The sequence below is a fragment of the Gilbertella persicaria genome (assembly GCF_025201335.1).
Source record: "Gilbertella persicaria strain CBS 190.32 chromosome Unknown B0P05scaffold_28, whole genome shotgun sequence".
NCBI classification, from domain to species: Eukaryota; Fungi; Mucoromycota; class Mucoromycetes; order Mucorales; family Choanephoraceae; genus Gilbertella; species Gilbertella persicaria.
In genome coordinates, this window is record NW_026251989.1 from 15487 (window position 1) to 35135 (window position 19649).

The 19649-nt window shown below is 36.5% G+C and overlaps 10 protein-coding genes across 10 annotated transcripts; 5 read left to right on the forward strand and 5 right to left on the reverse strand.

The window, feature by feature from the left end:
- Positions 1–94: 94 nt before the first annotated feature.
- On the reverse strand, positions 95–1778 carry B0P05DRAFT_547735 (ZPR1 zinc-finger domain-containing protein). Its single transcript, XM_051578927.1, has 4 exons — positions 1685–1778; positions 1590–1630; positions 1425–1545; positions 95–1374 (listed from the first exon to the last, which is right to left on the reverse strand). The coding sequence occupies exons 1-4, from the start codon at positions 1763–1765 to the stop codon at positions 247–249; spliced, it is 1371 nt and encodes a 456-aa protein (XP_051433278.1). The 5' UTR covers positions 1766–1778; the 3' UTR covers positions 95–246.
- On the reverse strand, positions 1779–3311 carry B0P05DRAFT_547738 (P-loop containing nucleoside triphosphate hydrolase protein). Its single transcript, XM_051578928.1, has 3 exons — positions 2866–3311; positions 2153–2812; positions 1779–2106 (listed from the first exon to the last, which is right to left on the reverse strand). Exons 1-3 carry the CDS (start codon positions 3026–3028, stop codon positions 1886–1888), a joined length of 1044 nt encoding a protein of 347 aa, XP_051433279.1. The 5' UTR covers positions 3029–3311; the 3' UTR covers positions 1779–1885.
- Positions 3312–4053: 742 nt separating this feature from the next.
- B0P05DRAFT_547743 (uncharacterized protein) lies at positions 4054–5580 on the forward strand. Its single transcript, XM_051578929.1, has 7 exons — positions 4054–4240; positions 4291–4339; positions 4412–4660; positions 4726–4956; positions 5002–5091; positions 5154–5262; positions 5325–5580. Exons 1-7 carry the CDS (start codon positions 4167–4169, stop codon positions 5519–5521), a joined length of 999 nt encoding a protein of 332 aa, XP_051433280.1. The 5' UTR covers positions 4054–4166; the 3' UTR covers positions 5522–5580.
- Positions 5581–5776: 196 nt separating this feature from the next.
- Positions 5777–6915, forward strand: B0P05DRAFT_547762 (ras family-domain-containing protein). The gene is made up of 5 exons (XM_051578930.1): positions 5777–5905; positions 5972–6008; positions 6061–6092; positions 6152–6260; positions 6316–6915. The coding sequence occupies exons 1-5, from the start codon at positions 5813–5815 to the stop codon at positions 6714–6716; spliced, it is 672 nt and encodes a 223-aa protein (XP_051433281.1). The 5' UTR covers positions 5777–5812; the 3' UTR covers positions 6717–6915.
- Positions 6916–6961: 46 nt separating this feature from the next.
- On the forward strand, positions 6962–8019 carry B0P05DRAFT_154864 (uncharacterized protein). Its single transcript, XM_051573094.1, has 4 exons — positions 6962–7245; positions 7310–7345; positions 7399–7535; positions 7579–8019. The coding sequence occupies exons 1-4, from the start codon at positions 7022–7024 to the stop codon at positions 7758–7760; spliced, it is 579 nt and encodes a 192-aa protein (XP_051433282.1). The 5' UTR covers positions 6962–7021; the 3' UTR covers positions 7761–8019.
- B0P05DRAFT_547768 (uncharacterized protein) lies at positions 7967–8343 on the reverse strand. Its single transcript, XM_051578931.1, has one exon. The coding sequence runs from the start codon at positions 8318–8320 to the stop codon at positions 8096–8098; it is 225 nt and encodes a 74-aa protein (XP_051433283.1). The 5' UTR covers positions 8321–8343; the 3' UTR covers positions 7967–8095.
- Positions 8344–10522: 2179 nt separating this feature from the next.
- B0P05DRAFT_547772 (uncharacterized protein) lies at positions 10523–11495 on the forward strand. Its single transcript, XM_051578932.1, has 5 exons — positions 10523–10542; positions 10657–10775; positions 10842–11049; positions 11096–11266; positions 11317–11495. The coding sequence occupies exons 1-5, from the start codon at positions 10540–10542 to the stop codon at positions 11323–11325; spliced, it is 510 nt and encodes a 169-aa protein (XP_051433284.1). The 5' UTR covers positions 10523–10539; the 3' UTR covers positions 11326–11495.
- A 2190-nt stretch (positions 11496–13685) lies between these two features.
- Positions 13686–16020, forward strand: B0P05DRAFT_547778 (beta-trefoil DNA-binding domain-containing protein). The gene is made up of 4 exons (XM_051578933.1): positions 13686–13964; positions 14026–14321; positions 14382–14462; positions 14527–16020. The coding sequence occupies exons 1-4, from the start codon at positions 13804–13806 to the stop codon at positions 15876–15878; spliced, it is 1890 nt and encodes a 629-aa protein (XP_051433285.1). The 5' UTR covers positions 13686–13803; the 3' UTR covers positions 15879–16020.
- Positions 16021–16348: 328 nt separating this feature from the next.
- On the reverse strand, positions 16349–17751 carry B0P05DRAFT_547780 (uncharacterized protein). Its single transcript, XM_051578934.1, has 4 exons — positions 17507–17751; positions 17289–17444; positions 16928–17239; positions 16349–16884 (listed from the first exon to the last, which is right to left on the reverse strand). Exons 1-4 carry the CDS (start codon positions 17628–17630, stop codon positions 16415–16417), a joined length of 1062 nt encoding a protein of 353 aa, XP_051433286.1. The 5' UTR covers positions 17631–17751; the 3' UTR covers positions 16349–16414.
- A 393-nt stretch (positions 17752–18144) lies between these two features.
- B0P05DRAFT_547786 (uncharacterized protein) lies at positions 18145–19497 on the reverse strand. Its single transcript, XM_051578935.1, has 5 exons — positions 19355–19497; positions 19211–19306; positions 19013–19165; positions 18667–18965; positions 18145–18620 (listed from the first exon to the last, which is right to left on the reverse strand). The coding sequence occupies exons 1-5, from the start codon at positions 19458–19460 to the stop codon at positions 18285–18287; spliced, it is 990 nt and encodes a 329-aa protein (XP_051433287.1). The 5' UTR covers positions 19461–19497; the 3' UTR covers positions 18145–18284.
- Between the last annotated feature and the right edge of the window lie 152 nt (positions 19498–19649).

Here is a 19649-nt window from a genome sequence, read left to right on the forward strand (position 1 = left end):
TGTATTTAGATTACCCCAGATTTTTTTCCTATTTTTTCTCAAGCTCCTTTTGTGTACAATACTAGAATAACTTTTTTTTTTTTTTTTTTTTTTTTTTTTTTTTGTTCAGAAAATATATCTCACAATAAAAAGTGAAAATGAAATTTATTATGACAGGAACAAGAATATATATTACATGTATTCTCAGAAAAAAAAAGATATATATAAATAGGAAACTTAGTTTAGTTTTCTACGTTTAGGATCTAGTCAGGCACTCTCTTCTTCAGTGTTTGCATGGACATTCTTGGCATCTTCTTCATAGTTATCCAACTTCATGTCATTCAAACCCAAATCTTCATTTGTTTCCCAACTACGCTCGTATTCTTCAATGACCATTTCTGGGTCTGGGTCTGGAGCATAGAGGTTTTGAAGGTATGAGTTAGAAAGAGGATCATCAATGATAAGAGTCACTGGGAAACGCTTGCCGTCAGCAACATCTGTCAAATTTTGCAAAAAGGTAGACCACTTGATCTTTTCAGGATCAGTACCAGAATCACCTTCAATAAAGGAAGCACGCTCACGAAGTTCAGTGTGTACTTGTCTAAGCAAACCTTCTACAGTAGTGAAACGACCACCAAGCGTACCTTGTGTTAATTCAAGGTTGATTTCAGGAATAGTCAAACCACATGTTTCAGACTTGAGAATATCTCTTGACAGATCTTCGGCATCAGTAATGTTAAGTGTGATACGCTTGCCCTTTTCAGAGATAGAGCCACCTGCCTTGACTTCGTTGCTCTTGTAGCCACATTCGTCACAGTTAGTAGCCATGATGACGACTTCTTTGAAGTGAGGGATCTCCATCACATGCATGTTGGTGGCACAGGGAGAACTACAGCTAGGACAATTGGCAGGGAAAGACATGACTTCAGGGAGACCTGTCTTTTCATTGACCATTTCAGAAGCTGTACCCACACGCTTAAGTGCTTGTTCAGCAGCTTGTTCAGCAGGTGTTTGATCATGACCCACTTGAAGACCGAGGAAAGCTTGTTGTTCAGGCGTACGAGTGTACCATCTCAACTTGATTTGAGGATCGTGTTGAGGAAGACATTTGTTTTCGACATAAGAGTTGCCAGAAGGATCGTCCAGAGTCAGTGTGAAAGGGACGCCTTCTTTGTAACTGTTCATGGTGGCAATGATTTCTTCAATCTTGTTGTAGACTGCTTCATCTGTGGCTCTTCGAATGGGTTGGCCAGCTGATAAATCATCAATAGCATTGTCAATCAAGCCTTCTACCGTTGTAAGAAGACCGCGGTTATTGTTAGCAGGAATTTCCATATCCAATTCTTCAAATTTAACGGAACAATAATCGGACTTGACTAATTGACGGTTCATGTCCTTACACAATGAGGTTGAGTCTACGTTGTCTAACAAGTGGATGGACTTACTTCTTTACCCTTGATAGACAATGTAATAGCATGGCCTCTTTCGTTAAAAGTGCCTGCACTTTGAAGTTCGTTGTTACGGAAACCACAGTGGGGACATTCAAAGGCCATGATAATGATTTCCCTGTTCTTGTTAAATACATACAATCATCCAAAGATTGAACTTACTTGAAGTGAGGGATTTTAGAGAGAAGAATACGTGTAGTACCCTATAAAAACCTAGAGTTAATATACAAGAATATAGCGTCCGGGTATGAACTTACATTTTCTTGGCACTTCATACATAAACTCTCGATTTCAGTGGGTTTTGTCTCACTAAGGTCAACAAAGATAGGTTCAGCCATGTTTGTTTTTTTTATGGAAAGAAAAAGAAAAAAAATTTATTTGTCATGCTGCGAAATGAAATGCAAAACGCCAGTCACGCGTTCGAGAAAGAACAAGAAACAGACGCATGAATGTCATTTCTAAGCAACATTTTCTTGAGCTAATTTGAAAGCACCCACAAGAGCACTCAATTGAATCTTTTCGTTTCCACCTTCTCCTAATCTGTATTCTATGTCTGCCAGTCTTTGAAGGATGTGTATACGTGTATGGGCTGGGAATTCTACTAATCGAGCAAAGTTGTATATTTCAGTAATGATATCTTGTAATGCTAAACCTGATTCTTTTCTTAATTTCTCAATATCTGTCAAAAAAGTTAGTTTTGATGAGTCACAAAGTCGTTCTCTTACTTGAATAAGCTGTTGTGAATTCTTCGGACATCATCCACTTGAAAATACGCTCAATATCTTGTGGTTGAGGATTGCCTGTACAGTTATAAATAGCAGCTTCATCAACACGATCATAGGCAGCATGACAAGCTTGAAGAATATTAAGCGCACGACGCATATCACCTCTAGATAAACGCAGTAAAGCCTTTTCACCATCTTCTGTCAAATGCACTCGTTCATGATCAACCACTGTCTTTAATCTGATCTTGACTTGATCTTGCGATAAGGGAGCAAATCGAAAACGAGTACAACGGGACTGAATAGCAGGAATGATTTTGCTGACATAATTACAGATAATACAGAACCGAACATTGTGTGTGTATTTTTCAATGACACGACGTAAAGCAGCTTGTGCTGCATTGGTCATGGCATCAGCTTCATCCAGCACAATCAATTTGAATCCAGAGCTATAGATGTTGCGCGTACTGGCAAAGTTTTTGATTTGTTCTCTTACGACATCAATACCACGATCATCAGAAGCATTGAGTTCAAGAATCATAGATTTGAATCGATCACCATACAGTTTTCTAGCACAGGCAAGAATAGTGGTTGTTTTACCAGTACCTGGTGGTCCATAAAACAACAAGTGAGGAAGTCTTTTAGCGTCAATAAATGTCTCGACTAAAAGAATAGAGAAGAGATAAGCAAGTTGCATTTAAGAAAGTGTTTATTACTTGTAGAGGTAATATCCTTGTGAGATACAACTTCGTCCAGTGTCTGAGGTCTGTATTTCTCTACCCAAGGTAAATTATCCAATTCTTGGGTTAAGTCAACCATTTTTCCTTTTCCCTTGTCTTTTGGGCGAGGGATAGGTGTATCAACGTCCATAGCACTCATATCTGTCTGCAAAAAATAAAATAAAATAAAGTAAAGGCGCGTTTTGAAGCGCGTAATAGAGAAAACAAAAAACTATCACAACAATTGTGACTTTGCATCGAGCGGGGTTTTTGGATACATTGATCCAATGCTTGCCCATTCAAGGAGTGCAGGGTTTGCTTTTTTAAAAGCCAATCATCCCATGCGTTACCAAGGAAACATTCTTAAAAGAAAAAAAAGCGTAAAAGAATACTAAAAAAAAAAGAAGAAAAAAAAGTTGTTCTGTAAAGAAAATTTCTCATGAGTGACAAAATATAAATAAACGAGTTGTTATATCTTGGGTGCACTAGTAGTACAGGGTGCTTATTCTAACGCGATAAAGTCTAATTCCCTATCGTGATAACGATTTTTTCCTTAAACTTTTAGGCTTATTCATATTTAAAGTATATGCAGTCCTCCCCCTTTCATAAATAGACATATATATATATATATATATTCAAAATAAGAAAATGATGCATGCTTATGTGTTTGTCAACAAAGAAAAAAGAATGTTCTTGATGCTCAGAATACTTGGTCAGAGCTGAGATTGATCGAAGTAGGACAATCAAATTGCGGAGCTCAACTATGAGTTTCCCTCCATACAGATTAGGGGGGGGGTTTTTTTTGGTACCCTTAAAAAACCAAAGAGAAACAGAGAAATAGCAACATAAAAAAATAAAGTAAAAAAATAAGAAGAATTATTCGGAGATATGTAGAGAACGGTATCTTCTTTATCTATAGTAGAACATGTCAAACATTATCCTGTTTCAATTTCTTTAATTCGAAACTATGATTTGTTTGGAAATGCATACAATCGCGATTTACTGAAGATCAAATCGCACTGTTTCTTCCATGGCTTTTGTGACTGGTTTGACCATTCTTGACCCATTTACAAAGAGAGAAAAAAATTACACTTTTTGACAATTACCCTTTTATTTAAAATTACCCTCACACACACACACACACACACACACACACACATATATATATATATACATATATATATACGCATATATAATTATCTGAAGAAAAATTCTATCTTTTTTTTTTTCTTTTTCTTTTTTTTCTTTTCTTTTCCTTTTTGTAATGATTAAGAAATTGTGAGTTCTTTTCTTATAAAATGGACGTTTCGAAAATGTGTATTGACTCATCTGATGTTGTTCATGAATCACCTTCTACCTCATCTTCTGAAAGGTTTGATTTTAGTCGATATGAAAAAAAAAAAATTAAATTTTATATTTTAGGGACTCTTTGCCGTCTTTAAATGATTTGCCTCTATACAACAATTCCACTGTAAATAATCATATATACCATTCAGCATTTAATAATAATAATAATAATAATACTGCCGCTGGTCTATCGCAGGATCAAAAGCAGCAGTTACAATTACAATATCAATATCTAAAATCTTACGCAAATCCACCTGTATTAGAACAAACAGATTATACGCAAAACAAAAACTATTTTCCATCATCATCATCTTCTCTTTTGAAATTCAACAAACCACCTTCTCCTCTACCTCCACTTATGAGCCGTAGACCATTAGCACCTGCTCCACAATTATCGCCTTCTCCACCCACTTCTGTTGCTGAAGACAGTACCATGTTAAAATTCGTAACTATCTGTAAACACATAAGACTTTGTCACTTTTTTATTGAATAACATATTTTCTTAAAAAGATGATTGATCAATGCTCCATGGTGTATCAAAAGATTGGAAAATATCGTGTTGATCCCCTGCGAGAATCTGAACGTAATCAGATTATTGATGAAATCTATAGTACAACTGAATCTTTATTAAATTCTTTGAAAGAATACGAAATAAGACAACAACGTAATAGTATGGAAGAAGACATGGCACATGAAATGCCACATAAATTTAATGGGATGGATGAAGACATACATACTAAAGTAGTAAGCAACATTGTTTCTCTCACTTTCTTATTCTTTTGCTAGATGAATGAAGCAACAAGTGAAGAATATAAACTGATTAGACAAGCAAGAAATTTGCAAGAATCAGTACGCCCTAAATACCGTAGAAGAAGTGTATGTATAAGAAGACGAAGAAGAAGAAAAAAAAAGAGAGCAATGTATTCATATCTCTATAGAAGCGTAGCATGGTGGGTCAACGATGTCACTCTTGCAATACTTCAGAGACACCAGAGTGGAGAAGAGGACCAGATGGTGCTCGTACACTTTGTAATGCGTGTGGCCTACGTAAGATACAAACTATGAAATAGAGACCAATCACTCATCAATCTTTTTATATATATATATAGACTATTCAAAACTGTTGAGAAAAGGTTCTCTTACAGTTCAGACTCACAATTACATGCTAGACTCAGGACCTGAATCAAATAGGGCACAACAAGCTATGCAGTTCTCACTGCAACAAAGAAAATCACCACCTCACTTGTCTATAGAACCATTAAACAATCGGATAACTGAACTAAAAGAAGAAGAAAAACGCGAATAAATATTTATTTAGACTTTGATATCTTGATTAAATGGTAGCATAAACAAACAACTTTTACGCCCATATCGGATGCATGCATAAGCAAGTTTTTTTTTAAATCTTGATAATCATATGTATATTTATGATTGAGAAGCACACAAAACACAAAAAGGAAATTTTCCTTCTTGGCTAACAAGAGTCACTTGTAACACAAACAAGCCCTCCTTCTTTTTTGTCATAGAACAACGCCCCTATTTTCCTTCTTTTTTTTTTTTTTTTTTTTTTTTGTTTCTCGTTAAAAAACATACGATTATGATTTCAGAAGATACTTATGATTATTTATTTAAGATCGTCATTATTGGTGATTCGGGTGTTGGCAAATCAAATTTATTGTTGAGATATACAGTAAAGAGTTAACTTGTTATTTCTTGATCAATCTCATGTCCTCCCCCTTTTTTTTTCTATCTATAGTCTGATGAATTTATGGAAGACTCAAGAAGTACTATAGGTAATATATATATACACCCTGAATAGCTTGATTTAACCTTATAAAAAAATAGGCGTGGAATTTGCAACAAAGAGTTTAAAGATTGTTCGTATATATATATATATATATATATATTGAATGAGCCACTTGACTAAACAAAACAGGATAATTCATTTATCAAAGCACAAATTTGGGATACAAGTGGCCAAGAAAGATACAAAGCCATTACAAGCGCATTTTATAGAGGTGCAGTAGGCGCACTTTTAGTTTATGGTAAAATAGACACATATACGGAGGTTTCTTTATTTATTTATGCCAATCATGATAGATATCACACGCAAATCATCTTTTGATCATGTCAATCAATGGCTGAAAGAATTACGAGAACATACAGAAGATGATATTCCTCTTGTGCTTATTGGAAACAAGCTGGATTTAGCAGAAACAAATCGAGCTGTATTAACAGACGCTGCAAAGAATTTTGCTACAGAAGCAAAGATGTTGTTTTTCGAGACCAGTGCGTATGACGCCACTAATGTTACACTTGCATTTGAAACCATGTTTGATCATGTTTATAAGGAACTATCCAAGAGCAAATTACTCAAGAAGAATTCATCTGCCAATTTGGCTGTAAATGCTTCCAAGACAGTTAATTTGCAACCTCCTTCAATAGAGTACAACAAAAGAAGATCCTCTGAGAACAAAAAGGAAGAAGGTGGTTGTTGTTAGAACATATACTACTCAGTTTTTTTTTTCTTTTTTGTAATATAAATCTATTTATGTATCATATAATAAAAATAAAAGCTCACGAGGACCACTTGATACGCGTGAGTTGCTGCCTAAAGACATCTTGGGGCTTATTAGATCAAAGGCTACACACATATTTATCATCAAAAAGAAGTGTAAACTTTTATCATTTGGATAATAGAAAAGTAATGGCATCTTCCTTTCCTTTTGATTAATTGCATATTTCTATGTGAATAAATATTGTGCAGGTATGCCCTTTCTTCCTTCCTTTTCTTTTTAGTTCAAACATGTCACAAGAAACACATAAAAGAAGAAGAGAACCTCAAATAAATGAAAAGCAACAACAAGATGAAGAGGAATTTCGCAAACTAAAAATGGCAAATTTAAACAAATCCATTGTGTATGACTTTGACTGTGAAGCATATCTTCGGGGTCAATGTTATCGCCTTCAATTGTCTAGAATCCTTCAAGCATTTCCTTATGCTATTCTGTTTTTTTGTGGCTATGCTTTGTAAAGAAATCAAAAAAGACATGAGTTTGACATATGAATCATGTACACTCACTGCATTCATTAGTACACCACAGTTAAAAGACGATTTGCGACATATAGAGCAAGTAGTATGAATCTATACAACACTGGTTCTAAACAAAGCTTTGTTTATAGAGAACATTATCAGCATTTTGTAGAACTTGGAGCTCTACCCATTGCTATTACACAAGATCAAATACAAGTCCAATGGGCATATGCTACTCCAGGCACTGTGACAGGAAGTTTGGATTTTACACCTTCCTTCTTATTAGGTAGTGTCGTTTCTATAAACTAAACTAATTTGAAAAAAAAAAGCTTCGGACGGCATTGATAGATTAATCACCCGATCATTTAAATCAATGAACTTGGATACTTTAGAATTACAAAGATCAGTCATTGTTGTTGATGGAAATCTTCATATTCTCTTTAATCACAAAGTAGCCAAAAATCGATTTTTCCCAATCCAATCACTTTTGAATTGCTTTGAAAGTCATTAAATTTTTTATATAAGTAGATAAAAAGATGATTAAATAAAAAAAAGAGAGGGCAACTTTATTTCTATAAATATTTAACTTGTTGCTCAAATAGGTATACTACAAATCAAATCAATACTTCTTTTCGGCCTTCCAGTTGTAGCCCTTGAACTTCTTTTCAGCTTGAGAATCAGCAATCCAGAAATCATCTGCTTCCTCTTCTTCTTGTTCTTCTTCTTGTTCTTCTTCTTGCTCTTCTTCTTGTTCTTCTTCTTGCTCTTCTTCTTGTTCTTCTTCTACATCGACTTCAGAAGCAACAGCAAATTCAGCAGAGGCACTAGCAGAAGCAGCAACAAAGTCTACAGAGGCACTGGCAGAGGCTTCTTCAGAAACAGGGAGGGTATCACGCTTGCTCTTCTTGTAAACAACTTCAATGATTTCAACAACAGAGGCTTCAGCTTCAAAAGCACTAGCAGAGGCAGAAGCATATTCAGAAGCAGCAGAGGCAGAGGCATATTCAGAAGCTTCTTGGCGTCTGTAATTCTTGTGACGAAGAGGAGCAGCAGATGCAGAGGCAGAGGCATACTCAGAAGCGGAGGCAGAAGCATATTCAGAAGCTTCTTCTTGACGCTTGTGGTGCTTGTAAAGAGGAGCAACAGCAGAGGCAGAGGCAGAAGCGTATTCAGAAGCAGAGGCAGATGCAAACTCAGAGACTTCTTGACGCTTGTGGTGCTTGTAACGAAGAGGAGCAGCAGATGCAGAGGCAGAGGCATACTCAGAAGCGGAGGCAGAAGCATATTCAGAAGCTTCTTCTTGACGCTTGTGGTGCTTGTAAAGAGGAGCAACAGCAGAGGCAGAGGCAGAAGCGTATTCAGAAGCAGAGGCAGATGCAAACTCAGAGACTTCTTGACGCTTGTGGTGCTTGTAACGAAGAGGAGCAGCAGATGCAGAGGCAGAGGCATACTCAGAAGCGGAGGCAGAAGCATATTCAGAAGCTTCTTCTTGACGCTTGTGTTGCTTGCGAATATAAACAGGAGCAAATGAGGCAGAGGCAGAGGCAGAGGCAGAGGCAGAAGCAGCAGAGAAATCATCCATAGAGGCTAAGTCAGAGTATTCTTCTTCTTCTTCTTCAACTTCTTCTTCAACTTCTTCGACTTCTTCTTCAACTTCTTCCTCCTCTTCATCTTCTTTTTCTTCATCTACTTCTTGACGCTTGTGGTACTTGCGTTCCCAAGGAGCAAAATCAGAGGCAGAGGCAGAGGCATATTCGGAAACATCAGAAGCAGAAGCAGAGACCAATTCAGACATTTCTTGACGCTTGTGGTGCTTTTGACGAAGAGGAGCAGAGGCAGAAGCAGAAGCATATTCAGAAGCAGAAGCAGATGCTTCAGCGCGCTTGTAGAGAGATGGAGCAGCTTCAGAAGCAGAGGCCATAGCAGAGGCTTCAGCATAAGAAGCAGAGGCAGCCTTCATAAGAGCAAGGTGAGAGGGAGAATGAGGTTGAGCTCTTTTGAAAAGAGAGGCAGAGGCAGAGGCAGAGGCCATGGGAGCAGCGTAAGAAGCAGAAGCAGAGGCCAATTCAGAGGCTTCTTGACGCTTGTGGTGCTTGTAAAAAGCAGCAGAGGCAGAGGCATATTCGGAAGCAGAGGCAGAAGCAGAGGCCAATTCAGAGAATTCCTGACGCTTGTAGTTTCTGTAACGACGAGGAGCGGCAGAGGCAGAAGCATATTCTGAAGCAGAAGCACGAGAGGCACTGTTAGCGCTCACTTGAGAGACAGCACGCTTTCTCCATCTAGCAGCAGGGGCACTAGCAGAGGCAGATACAGCTTCTTCAGAGGCAGAGGCAAAAGATAAGGAATCTTCTTCATAGTTGGCAACAGAAGCAAATTCTTCATCAGCACCACCAGCAAAGATAACTTTCTTGATGTAATCAAAAAAGTGGCGCTTTTCGAATGAATCGTGAAGACTGGCAGAGGCATCGACAGAAGCAGAAGCGTGATCGTAAGAAGCATGATCATAAGAAGCAGAAGCATCAATGGAAGCAGAGGCTCCATGGTGGGAGTAAACTGAAGATTGAGCAAAGACAGCTTGTGTCAATACAACAGAGGCAACAAGAGCAAGAGAAAAACGCATTGTTATTAAGAGCAAAAGGAGAGTTGTATAATCTGACTTTTTTTTTCTTCTCTAAACCTTCAAGAACCAGCGTATTTAAATGATTTTTTTATCTCCTTTTTTACTTTGAAGAATTTGACAACGGCCTTTGTTTCTGACAACAGTTAAAATTACAACTTATTAATGATGAGCACGGACAATAATTTATGTTTTGCATACAGAGAACGCCTTTTGTAGATCGAATATCAATTTTACATTCTTATGTATTCTGATTTAGTTATTCGCTGCATTCATCTTTCTTTCTTTTAGGATACATCCTTACATTTTTTGGTTTTAAATCCTATAAAAGAAAAAACTTGCATTATAAGAAAAAGCCCAGAAAGAGTGTATAAGATAGAATACGATGCTTCAGTAATTTAAACTTTCCTTTGATGTATAAAAAGAATTGCTTTGTTTACATATCTCTTATATATATATATATATATATATATATATATACAAATACTATCAAACCAATCTCTCTCAAAATGGGATCATGTACATGTAATAATGGGAACATACCAATGTTATCTTGGATAAGATCAATGAACTGTGGTAGTGTATACTTTTAAAACTCCGTTCCTTCATTTTGCTGTGACGAAATGCGCGACACACTGCTTTTATCTTCATTTTCTCTCAAAGCAATAATAATATGGTAAATATTCAAATAACAACCGAAATATTTGCTATGAGCGAACGAGTTTAAAGGACAACGCCAACATATACGCGCTCTAAAAAAGCTAAATACTAACCTTCTTTCCTCATTTAGTCTAATACACTTCGCCCATACCTTACAGCTGTTCGTTCAACTTTGACTGCTGCTTTATGTTTAGAAAACTTCTCTTCTCAAGTTGCTGAAAGACACAACGCTCCTGAAGTAGAATCAGGGTAAAAGAAAAATGACACTAGATGGTACTCTTTTTGATGTCAGTACATTCTAATTCGTTTATATAGCAAGTCTAAAGAACTCTTGATGAATCCTTTAATCATCAGTCGTAATGAAAACGAGAAAGTGTTGATTGAATCATCTGTCAACTCTGTTCGTGTCAGTATTAAGATTAAGCAAGCAGACGACCTTGAACGTATTCTGTGTCACAAGTTTGCTCGTTTCTTAATGATGAGAGCCGAAAGCTTTGTTATTTTACGTAGAAAGCCTGTTGATGTAAGTCCATTTATGTATTTTATTCAACACATCTTATGCTATTTAGGGCTATGATATCTCTTTCTTAATCACAAACAACAACACTGAGCAAATGTACAAACACAAGTTGGTTGATTTCATTGTCCACTTTATGGAAGAAGTCGACAAGGAAATCTCTGAAATGAAATTGAGTGTTAACACTCGTGCTAGAACTGTTGCAGAAAGCTACTTGGTTCAGGTAAATACATTTTTTCAGGCAACTGAATGATTTTAAACGTTTCTTTATAGTTTGCTTAATTACAGAATATTCATATGAATAAAAAAAAGGAGGGTATCAAAATGACAACTCTTTTACATTAATTCTATGCGTTTGGAAGCGCAGAAAAGATTGTGCACTGATGTAAATGTTGTCAACTGGTAATATATCGTTAATAAATAAACTTTTTTTTTCTTTGCTTTAGACAACCTTATTGAACTTCATCTTATGCAATTCTTGTTTGATTTCTTGAAATTAGTCTAATATGACAGCTGAACTCGTTCGCCTTGATGTTTTATATCCTTTCGTCTTTGATATGCTAATTCAAAGTTATTATACCACTACTTTTTAGTTTGATTGCATTACACTGGAGCTATGCAGAATGCTAAAAAAAAAAAGTTCAATAATTTGTAGCCATTATATCATACATCTTGAAAGTCAAGAACATTTGGCAATGAATGCAATACAAAATTTCAAAAAAAAAAAGAAAACTTCCAGTAATGAATACGTTTTAGGTAAGGTGTAAACAACAAAAACAAATAGATTGTATACATTTTCAAGAGAATAACATGCAATAAGAGCATTGATATGACGCTTATCTAAGCACTTACATAAACATATAAAAAGAAAAAGGGAGATCAACCTGCTTAAAAATCAATTCTATTGGTTTCCATCTCAAGTTTACCATTGAGTCACATACATCTACTCAAAATGACATGTCAATCATACATCATCAGTATCCAAACTTCAAACTACATAGAATACGAAAACATTAAATGCAATTATACTTGTATGCACGCATCAGCGTGATATTTCCCTCCTTTTTATGCGCTGCTGCTTTGTGTGAGTGATCTAAGCCTCCCAAGTAACTTTAGAGAATCCTGATCACATCCAGTAATACATTGTATGTTAATTTAGTGTAACTAGACATGCAATAATGCACCTATAACATCTTTTTTGAAGTGTGTCATCGTTGATAAGCACGTTGGCTATAAATAAACTTCAGTTTGATATATGCAAACAAGTTTATACAAAAAGAAATATCCTTTTTTTGTGACGTAATGAATCAATGTACATGGTGATATTGTACTAGCTAAATACTCTACAAATGAAGGATTTAAGTTGAGAGATGAAGCGCACAATGTTACTCCGTCGATTCGGTTAATGGAGGGGCGGGAAACCAAACATCATGTGAGCGGCAAAAAGTTTGCCTCCAAGCCGGAGACTAATAGAATGCTGAATTGATTGGTCTAAACTAAAAAAAATGTGGGGTTGGGTTTATATGCTTAAATTGGGATGTAGCACAGCTGTGAAACCATTGACTCTTCTTTTTTATAAAAGGAGCCCTGTTTGCCCTATTTTTTTTGTCGTCGTTCATCTTTTTCTCTTTTTTCTTTTTCTCTTTCTTTCGCTGGTACGAATAAAAAAAAACTTATATTATACAAGGCCATTTTTTATCAAGAAAAAAAGAAAAAATGCTCATAGCAGAAAACAGAAAAAGAAAGCAACAAGAAGACAAGCTTCTTAGCTCGTCTATGCCTACAAATACATCATCATGGTCTGATTTCATTTATTCTTCACCCTCTTCACCCTCTATGGAAAACAACGAAAGCAACAGCCATCATTTCAACTTTGACTCACTTTTTGAACAACATTCACTTCAGTTTGATCATAATAACACGACGCCATCAGGCACAAATTCCCGCCGTCACTCAGTTGCTGTGGGTGAAATGGATTACCATAGTTTTGATTTTTCCAAGCATGAAGTCAATATTTTACCTACCAACGGAAATGAATCTGGAGCTTGGGATGATCTTCAACGCCTTTTGACCAACCCTTCTTCACTTTGTTTGCCTCATCAACAACATCCTGATAGACCCATTCATAAGCGTACCATGTCTTTAAGAGAAGATGACCCTCATTATGCTACTCTTTTGTCTCCTACATTGTCAACAACGTCCTCTTCTACATTCTTCTCTGCTAGCTTTCTTGATGCACTGGTTGCTGGGAACGCCTTAGGAAAAGGTAATACCATAAACGATGATGCCACGGTGGTTTCTGATATGTCCTTTATGGATTCTTCTAAATCAACAACAAATGATTTATTTTCTCAATCTGCTGACTTGCTCAAATTGGCTAGTGGTGATCTCGATCAAACAAATACCGTCACTCCTTCTGCTATTGCTAGTGAAATCAGTACAATGGCTGACTGGCTCTTGGAGCAACAGGAAGTAAAAGAAATGCATACGCAAGCACAAAAGAGACAAAGACGTAGTACAAGCTCTTTATCCCCTGCTTCCCCTACACATACCATGGGATCCTCTCTTTCTTCTTTGTCACCTTCTCCTCCTATTACACCTATGCAGCCTGCTTCCTTGGGATTTGAGCCTATTTTATTTCAACAACAACAGCAACAGCAGCAACAACAAAATGCTCAAAGTGATGATTGGGACCTGAATTTGTTAGACACATCCAATAATAGCACAAGTAACAACAAAAATGGTGTTGTTTCTACCCGCATGTTGCAAGGTGGATGCAACGCTCCTTCTTTAAAACCAATGATCCAAGAATACCTCGTTTGCCGTGAACATCAAGACCGGTCCGTACCTGTTGCAGGCGAAAGAACAGTGATGGTTTTGACGAGTCGAGTCGCACAGAAGAGTTATGGTACCGAGAAAAGGTAAACATTCCCCCTTCTATTGAAGAATGACGTCCCAATCGTATTTATTTTTACTTTTTAGGTTTTTGTGTCCCCCTCCTACCACTATTCTAAAAGGTGCCAACTGGTGGACAAACGGTGCGGATAAACCAAGCAGTAGTTCATTGACCGAGCCAACAAAATCTAATTTTTTTCAATCTCAGTCAGTTGTGCTCAGTCCTCCTAAACTGACGATTCATATCTCTGGAGAAACAATTAATCAGACAGGTGTGATTGAATGGCAGACTTCTTCTGGTACCATTGTAGACACAGCTGTTGCCTCTAATGGCGCCAACATGTTTGGTCGATGTGTGTCTAAACAACTCTATATCAATGATGCTGATGAAAAAAGAAAACGAGTTGAAGTGTTGGCCAAAATTCAATTAGGAAATAACTTGCCATTGGGTACCTTTCCTTCTAAAGGCATCAAGGTTATCAGTAAGCCTAGCAAGAAAAGACAGAGCATCAAGAATATGGAATGTAAGTCAAGATAAATAACGTTGATAAGATAACTAAAACCAGATGTTACATTTTATTATTTTAGTATGTATCCATCATGGTACAACAATCTCTTTGTTTAATCGTATTCGCTCACAAACTGTTTCAACTAAATATCTTGGTGTTTCCAATGGCTCATCACCTGCTTCTTCCTCCACTTCCTCTTCTTCCTCTACTAATAACAACACAAATAACGGTACATGCTTTGTTGCAAGAACAGGATCTTGGGATCCTTTTGTTGTCTGGATAGTTGACACCACTCGTTCACCAGATACAACAAGTATGCCACGACCTAATCAACACCATTCAAATCCCAACTTCCCTCCTCCTCCCGCTATCGCATTACAAACTCCTTCATCTACTCAGCAACCTGTGGCAATCCACTATAATCAGCCTGTTGTACTCCAGTGTGTGACCTCTGGCCTTGTCAGTCCTGTTATGGTGATTCGTAAAGTAGACAAAGGAAGCATGGTATTAGGGGGCAACCGTATGGATGATTTCACTGGTAAAACAGGTGGCGAATGCGGTGATGAAACACTTGGTGATCCTGTCTCACAACTTCACAAAGTTGCATTTCAAATTGTCCAAGATCCTACTTTCTCTCATCATAACAAGACAGCAAGATATCAACCACCAGGTCTCAAACAACCTAATTATGAAATTCCTCAATCATGCCATCCTGTAACCTACTTGGCTTGCCTAAATGATGTTGTTGGCATGCATAAAACCAATTACAATCGCCACCTAATCCCTAGCTGCCAACAAACAAAAACAGCAGAAAACAATTGGACAGACTTGATGCAAGAAAACAACAAGTTGTTTGATAATGAAACAGAAGCACCTGTCCAAAGCAAAGCACGTCGTCGCATGAGTTCGATCAGCAGCACTGAAACAAAGGGACGCCGTGGAAGTTTAGCAGATCGACGTGGCAGCTCTGTATCTGACTCGTCAGGACTCGAAGGTGCTTGTTGGACAGAAGATGTTTCTGATGCAGCCGTTTGGACTATTGTTGGAACTGATTGTGCTAGCTATACTTTCTGGACCCCCTTTGTGGAACAATCTAGCCAATTCAATATGCCATTCAATCATGGCGGTCAATCAAACAGTGCTCCTATCACACCCTTCCCTGTTCTCCATGATTTGTCTACACAGAACGATCAATTGACACTATTAGGTGAAAACCTTTCTCGGGGCCTTAGTGTCTGGTTTGGTGATATTAAGGCAAACACTGAATTCAAGTCAAGGGACTCAATGACTTGCAACATTCCTGATGCACAAGAGTTACTAAATAGCCCCACTTTATTGATTGAAGAGGACGGCATTAAAAAGAAGATACCTTTGTTGTTGGTTCGTGGCGATGGTGTTGTTTATAGAACGGATCATTATTATACTCTCTAAGAAACACTTATGTATGTACTGTATATGACTAGAATCATCATGCTCCTTGTATTTTTATTCTCTATTTTCTTTTCCTTTTTTAATTTTTTTTTTATTTGTGTTCAATCATGTATTATGCTTTTTCTTTTTCTTTTTTTCTTTTTTTTTCATCCAATATTACCAATAATAAAATATACTCTTTGTTAATGCAAAAAAGAATATGGCTTACTTAGAATTATTAAAATGTGGGGTAAATGACATTCAAGCATTCCATATGGTTATATGATACAGACTTACACAAACAGGACATAAACAGAAGCAAAACCGCGGTTTTTGTTAGATGTTTGTACTACAACGTCGCATTTGTCTCATTGGTGCACTTGCCTCTACATCAATTGTAGTATAAGGAAATAAATTTCGGTAAATCATATAAACATTAATTGATCGTGAATTAGGATTTAACTAAACCTTAAAACTTTTTTATTTTGCAAGTTCTCAAAGAAGTGTAACAGGACCCACTAAAAAAAAGTCGCTAAAAAAGAATATTCGTACAAACTTTAAATGTAAGGATAAGATTTATTGTTACTATTGTTGTTCTTTAATTGTTTCTGAATTAGTGCACTATATTGGCTCACTTCTGAAATAACACTATTGTTGTCTGCAAATGATGGTATATCTAAACGAACGTTGGCTGGTGAATGCACGTGGGGTCTATTATTTTGCTCAGTCATCACAACTGATTGATGTGATACAGAAGCCTGTTCATTGTTCGTTTCAGGCTTCATTTGAGAGAATGCTTGAGTGAGATAGTTGTATTTAGACAATCGAGCGCCTTTTGAAACTGTGCTTGGGCTGCGTTGCACTCGTCTTTGATCGACATTGTTGTTATAAGGATTGACAGGCGGAGTCACAGGAGAGTTTTGCTTTGTTGGAGAATCGGTGCCTACCAAAATATTATAATATTTAATTGTTGTGTCATTGTTATTGATGTAAAAACCCTTTCCATTTTGTTGTGGCGTATCAAATGCTATATTATGTAAGACATGTTTCTTCTTTCTTCTTGTTCTTACCTTTAGGTGGTTTTGTAATGTTCGGTTGAAATGTCTGAAAGGGTTGTGTGGTAGTGACAGGAACTATTTCGTTATTATTGTCTTTATAAAAAGTTTTTGAGGTTCTAGCAAAGTTGTTGATGATGAATTCGTTTTCTTTCTTATTTTTTTTTCGTATACAAAGAAAAAAAGTGATGAGGACCAATACACAGATGCCGCCAGCGCACCCGCCAATGATTGCGCCCAGATCAACCGAACTTAGACTGTTGTCGCTATTTGATATAGGTGTTGAAGATGCAATAGGTAATTTACTGACATTACTTGAAAAAGAACCTGTGTAACAATGAATTTAGTAAATAAAAATTTGCTATCTATACATTACTTGCGCTTTCAGTGCTTGCGAAAGCAGTTGAAGATGATGTAGTAGTAGTGGTGGGTATAGATGTAGGCATTAAAGAAGACAAAAAATCATTCAAGTCGATACCCGAAGGTGTACTTGAGACTGAAATTATTGATGTCGATCCGAGGACTATTGAATCTAATTATAAAAAATAAATTGTTTCAAATTAAACTCTTTTTTTCTTTTCTCTCTCTCACTACCTGTAGTTTTTGCTACTGTTGATGATGTTGTTGCTGAAGCCATACTGGTAGCAGTGAATGTTTTGGTTTCTTGGGCTACACTAGATAAATAACAGGCTTTTTTTGTACTCCATCGTCTTACCATTGGACATGATCAGAATAAAAAAAAAAGCCAGCAATATGAAATATATGACTATGTCTTTGCTATGTTTTCTTTATTATGACGATGCTATAGACGAAATCTACAGAAAGAAAGAGAAAAAAAAACTAAAAAGAAAAAAAAAGAAAGAGAACGAGGTCAGGGTTTTTTAAAAAATAATTGCATATGTACGACCTTCTACATTTTATTGAAAATTAAGCAGAGCATAAGATACACAAATAATTATTTATATTGTTACTTACATTAAGTTATAAGAAAGAGCAGAGAATAGAAGGGATATGGTAACAAATATGAACCAGTTTATGTAAAATATTAACAGAAATATGAGGAAGTAGCTCAATTGCATAATTGCTAAAAATGAGATAGTCTCCAACTCATTACATTCATACTACTACACGCTTGATCGACAATATAACCGACCAATACTAAGCTGCGATTGATGCCAAAGGCGGTACCACCAAGTACTAAACTATATTTTCTTAAAATCAACATTTCAACAAAGAACTCAGCGCGTTTAAGTATCATCTTGGCATATTAAAGGGCTCTTGGATCATGATACCTTTGTTGCTGAGTTTGAATGACAAAAAACTGGGCTAATTTTTATTTCGGGTCAGTGTATAAAGTCCATAATTACACATATTACTTTGTATCCAACAAAAGCCTGAATCCTTTATCTCCTGCAGCATAAAGAATACTTTGTTCAACGAGTTCATTCAAAACCTGGTTTATCCTCTTTTTATTTTTACTGAGAGTTGCATAACGTGGTATTTCCAGAACCTTGGTAACAATATAATCAATACGAACACCACCATAGTGTTGGGGTCTTTGTGTTTGAACATCATGAATGATTCCAATAATGGTGTCTGGGAGTAGGTCATCCGCTGATTTCCTATACAGGCCTCTTTTATTCTCGACTGATACGATCAGACCCTTCTTGAGTAATTCTTCAAACATATCCTTCATTGTTTGTCTGTGCTTTTTACAGATAAAGTTAGCGTTTTTTTTTTTTTCTGATACTTACATTATTTAACATTTGATGCAGGTTGGTATCTGAAGGTATGTTATCCAAAAAAGACGTCAATGAAAATTCACTTGACGGTAAATATTGCAAGATAAGCTGTTCAAGTTCTTGTTGATTATTTGCGTTATGAGGATTTGAAAAATCAATTGCTTGATCTTGGTCTTTGTCGAGCTGACTTAAAATTTCATTGCCATGTGTTTCTATGTAAAAAGGCATTTTGACAGGCTGTTGGTATACTTTTTTTAATTGAATTGCTTGAAGGAAATGTGTGATTTCTTGATGTGGATCTTGTGTCGAGTCTATTTATAGTCATAAATACAAAAACAGTAAGGAATTGTATATTTACATAGATCAAACACAATAACCTGTTTTTCGTTCCTCATCGTTACCACTTTTCCCATCACACGAACGATGGTGCCCAAATCCAATGGTTTGTTGCTATCTATTGTGACAGAATCAAGCCATACCACACACTCTATTGTGCCTGTACCATCGTCAACTATGCCATATATTAATACGTATGAGTGTATCTTTATGTACTAACCTGTGTATCGAGTTGATCTACTGCTTGATTCTACAGCTACAACAAGACCACAGATCTCTACAAACTTAAGAAGGTGATCATAAAGTTTATAAAGCTCTTTGAGATGTCAGTTGAAAAAGATGATTTTTAATAGCCAGAAAATACCTATAGGTGCTTGTTTGACTTTTTCTAGTTGAAGAAGATCCTTAATGATCAGTTTTGCATTGGTCAAGAACAAAGGATCTAAGCCAGCAAATGCAAAATTGTCCATTTTTATTAGATAAACATGAAAGAACGCGAAAAAAGAATGGTATGGAATACGCGACTAACAAACTCCGCAAATAACTGTTTTTTTTTTCATTCAATCGCATGAAGTTATGTCTCCGCTCAGGAACCGTCATCAAGGAAACGGGTGTTGGTTGCCATGGGCTTTCATAAGCCATTCTAAAGACTCTGGAAG

Coding starts and splice junctions, on each gene's coding strand:
- B0P05DRAFT_547772 (XM_051578932.1), top strand. Junction 10,776..10,841: donor GCTCCTGAAGTAGAATCAGG/GTAAAAGAAAAA, acceptor TCGTTTATATAG/CAAGTCTAAAGAACTCTTGA. Junction 11,050..11,095: donor TACGTAGAAAGCCTGTTGAT/GTAAGTCCATTT, acceptor TATGCTATTTAG/GGCTATGATATCTCTTTCTT.
- B0P05DRAFT_547778 (XM_051578933.1), top strand. CDS start 13,804: ATGTTGCAAGGTGGATGCAACGCTCCTTCTTTAAAACCAATGATCCAA. Junction 13,965..14,025: donor AGTTATGGTACCGAGAAAAG/GTAAACATTCCC, acceptor TTTACTTTTTAG/GTTTTTGTGTCCCCCTCCTA. Junction 14,322..14,381: donor ACAACTCTATATCAATGATG/CTGATGAAAAAA, acceptor GAAATAACTTGC/CATTGGGTACCTTTCCTTCT.
- B0P05DRAFT_547786 (XM_051578935.1), bottom strand. CDS start 19,460: ATGGACAATTTTGCATTTGCTGGCTTAGATCCTTTGTTCTTGACCAAT. Junction 19,307..19,354: donor AGTCAAACAAGCACCTATAG/GTATTTTCTGGC, acceptor GACATCTCAAAG/AGCTTTATAAACTTTATGAT. Junction 18,966..19,012: donor GGTTATTGTGTTTGATCTAT/GTAAATATACAA, acceptor GACTATAAATAG/ACTCGACACAAGATCCACAT.
- B0P05DRAFT_547743 (XM_051578929.1), top strand. CDS start 4,167: ATGGACGTTTCGAAAATGTGTATTGACTCATCTGATGTTGTTCATGAA. Junction 4,661..4,725: donor ACAGTACCATGTTAAAATTC/GTAACTATCTGT, acceptor TTTCTTAAAAAG/ATGATTGATCAATGCTCCAT. Junction 5,263..5,324: donor TTGTAATGCGTGTGGCCTAC/GTAAGATACAAA, acceptor ATATATATATAG/ACTATTCAAAACTGTTGAGA.
- B0P05DRAFT_547768 (XM_051578931.1), bottom strand. CDS start 8,320: ATGCCTCTGCCTCTGCATCTGCTGCTCCTCTTCGTCACAAGAATTACA.
- B0P05DRAFT_547762 (XM_051578930.1), top strand. CDS start 5,813: ATGATTTCAGAAGATACTTATGATTATTTATTTAAGATCGTCATTATT. Junction 6,009..6,060: donor AGACTCAAGAAGTACTATAG/GTAATATATATA, acceptor ATAAAAAAATAG/GCGTGGAATTTGCAACAAAG. Junction 6,261..6,315: donor AGGCGCACTTTTAGTTTATG/GTAAAATAGACA, acceptor CAATCATGATAG/ATATCACACGCAAATCATCT.
- B0P05DRAFT_547780 (XM_051578934.1), bottom strand. CDS start 17,630: ATGGTAAGACGATGGAGTACAAAAAAAGCCTGTTATTTATCTAGTGTA. Junction 17,445..17,506: donor AACAGTAGCAAAAACTACAG/GTAGTGAGAGAG, acceptor TTTTATAATTAG/ATTCAATAGTCCTCGGATCG. Junction 16,885..16,927: donor CATTACAAAACCACCTAAAG/GTAAGAACAAGA, acceptor TACATAATATAG/CATTTGATACGCCACAACAA.
- B0P05DRAFT_547735 (XM_051578927.1), bottom strand. CDS start 1,765: ATGGCTGAACCTATCTTTGTTGACCTTAGTGAGACAAAACCCACTGAA. Junction 1,546..1,589: donor TCTAAAATCCCTCACTTCAA/GTAAGTTCAATC, acceptor TAACAAGAACAG/GGAAATCATTATCATGGCCT. Junction 1,375..1,424: donor TGTCTATCAAGGGTAAAGAA/GTAAGTCCATCC, acceptor TCATTGTGTAAG/GACATGAACCGTCAATTAGT.
- B0P05DRAFT_547738 (XM_051578928.1), bottom strand. CDS start 3,028: ATGAGTGCTATGGACGTTGATACACCTATCCCTCGCCCAAAAGACAAG. Junction 2,813..2,865: donor CAAGGATATTACCTCTACAA/GTAATAAACACT, acceptor CTATTCTTTTAG/TCGAGACATTTATTGACGCT. Junction 2,107..2,152: donor ATTCACAACAGCTTATTCAA/GTAAGAGAACGA, acceptor CTTTTTTGACAG/ATATTGAGAAATTAAGAAAA.
- B0P05DRAFT_154864 (XM_051573094.1), top strand. CDS start 7,022: ATGTCACAAGAAACACATAAAAGAAGAAGAGAACCTCAAATAAATGAA. Junction 7,246..7,309: donor TTTTTTTGTGGCTATGCTTT/GTAAAGAAATCA, acceptor TGCATTCATTAG/TACACCACAGTTAAAAGACG. Junction 7,536..7,578: donor TACACCTTCCTTCTTATTAG/GTAGTGTCGTTT, acceptor GAAAAAAAAAAG/CTTCGGACGGCATTGATAGA.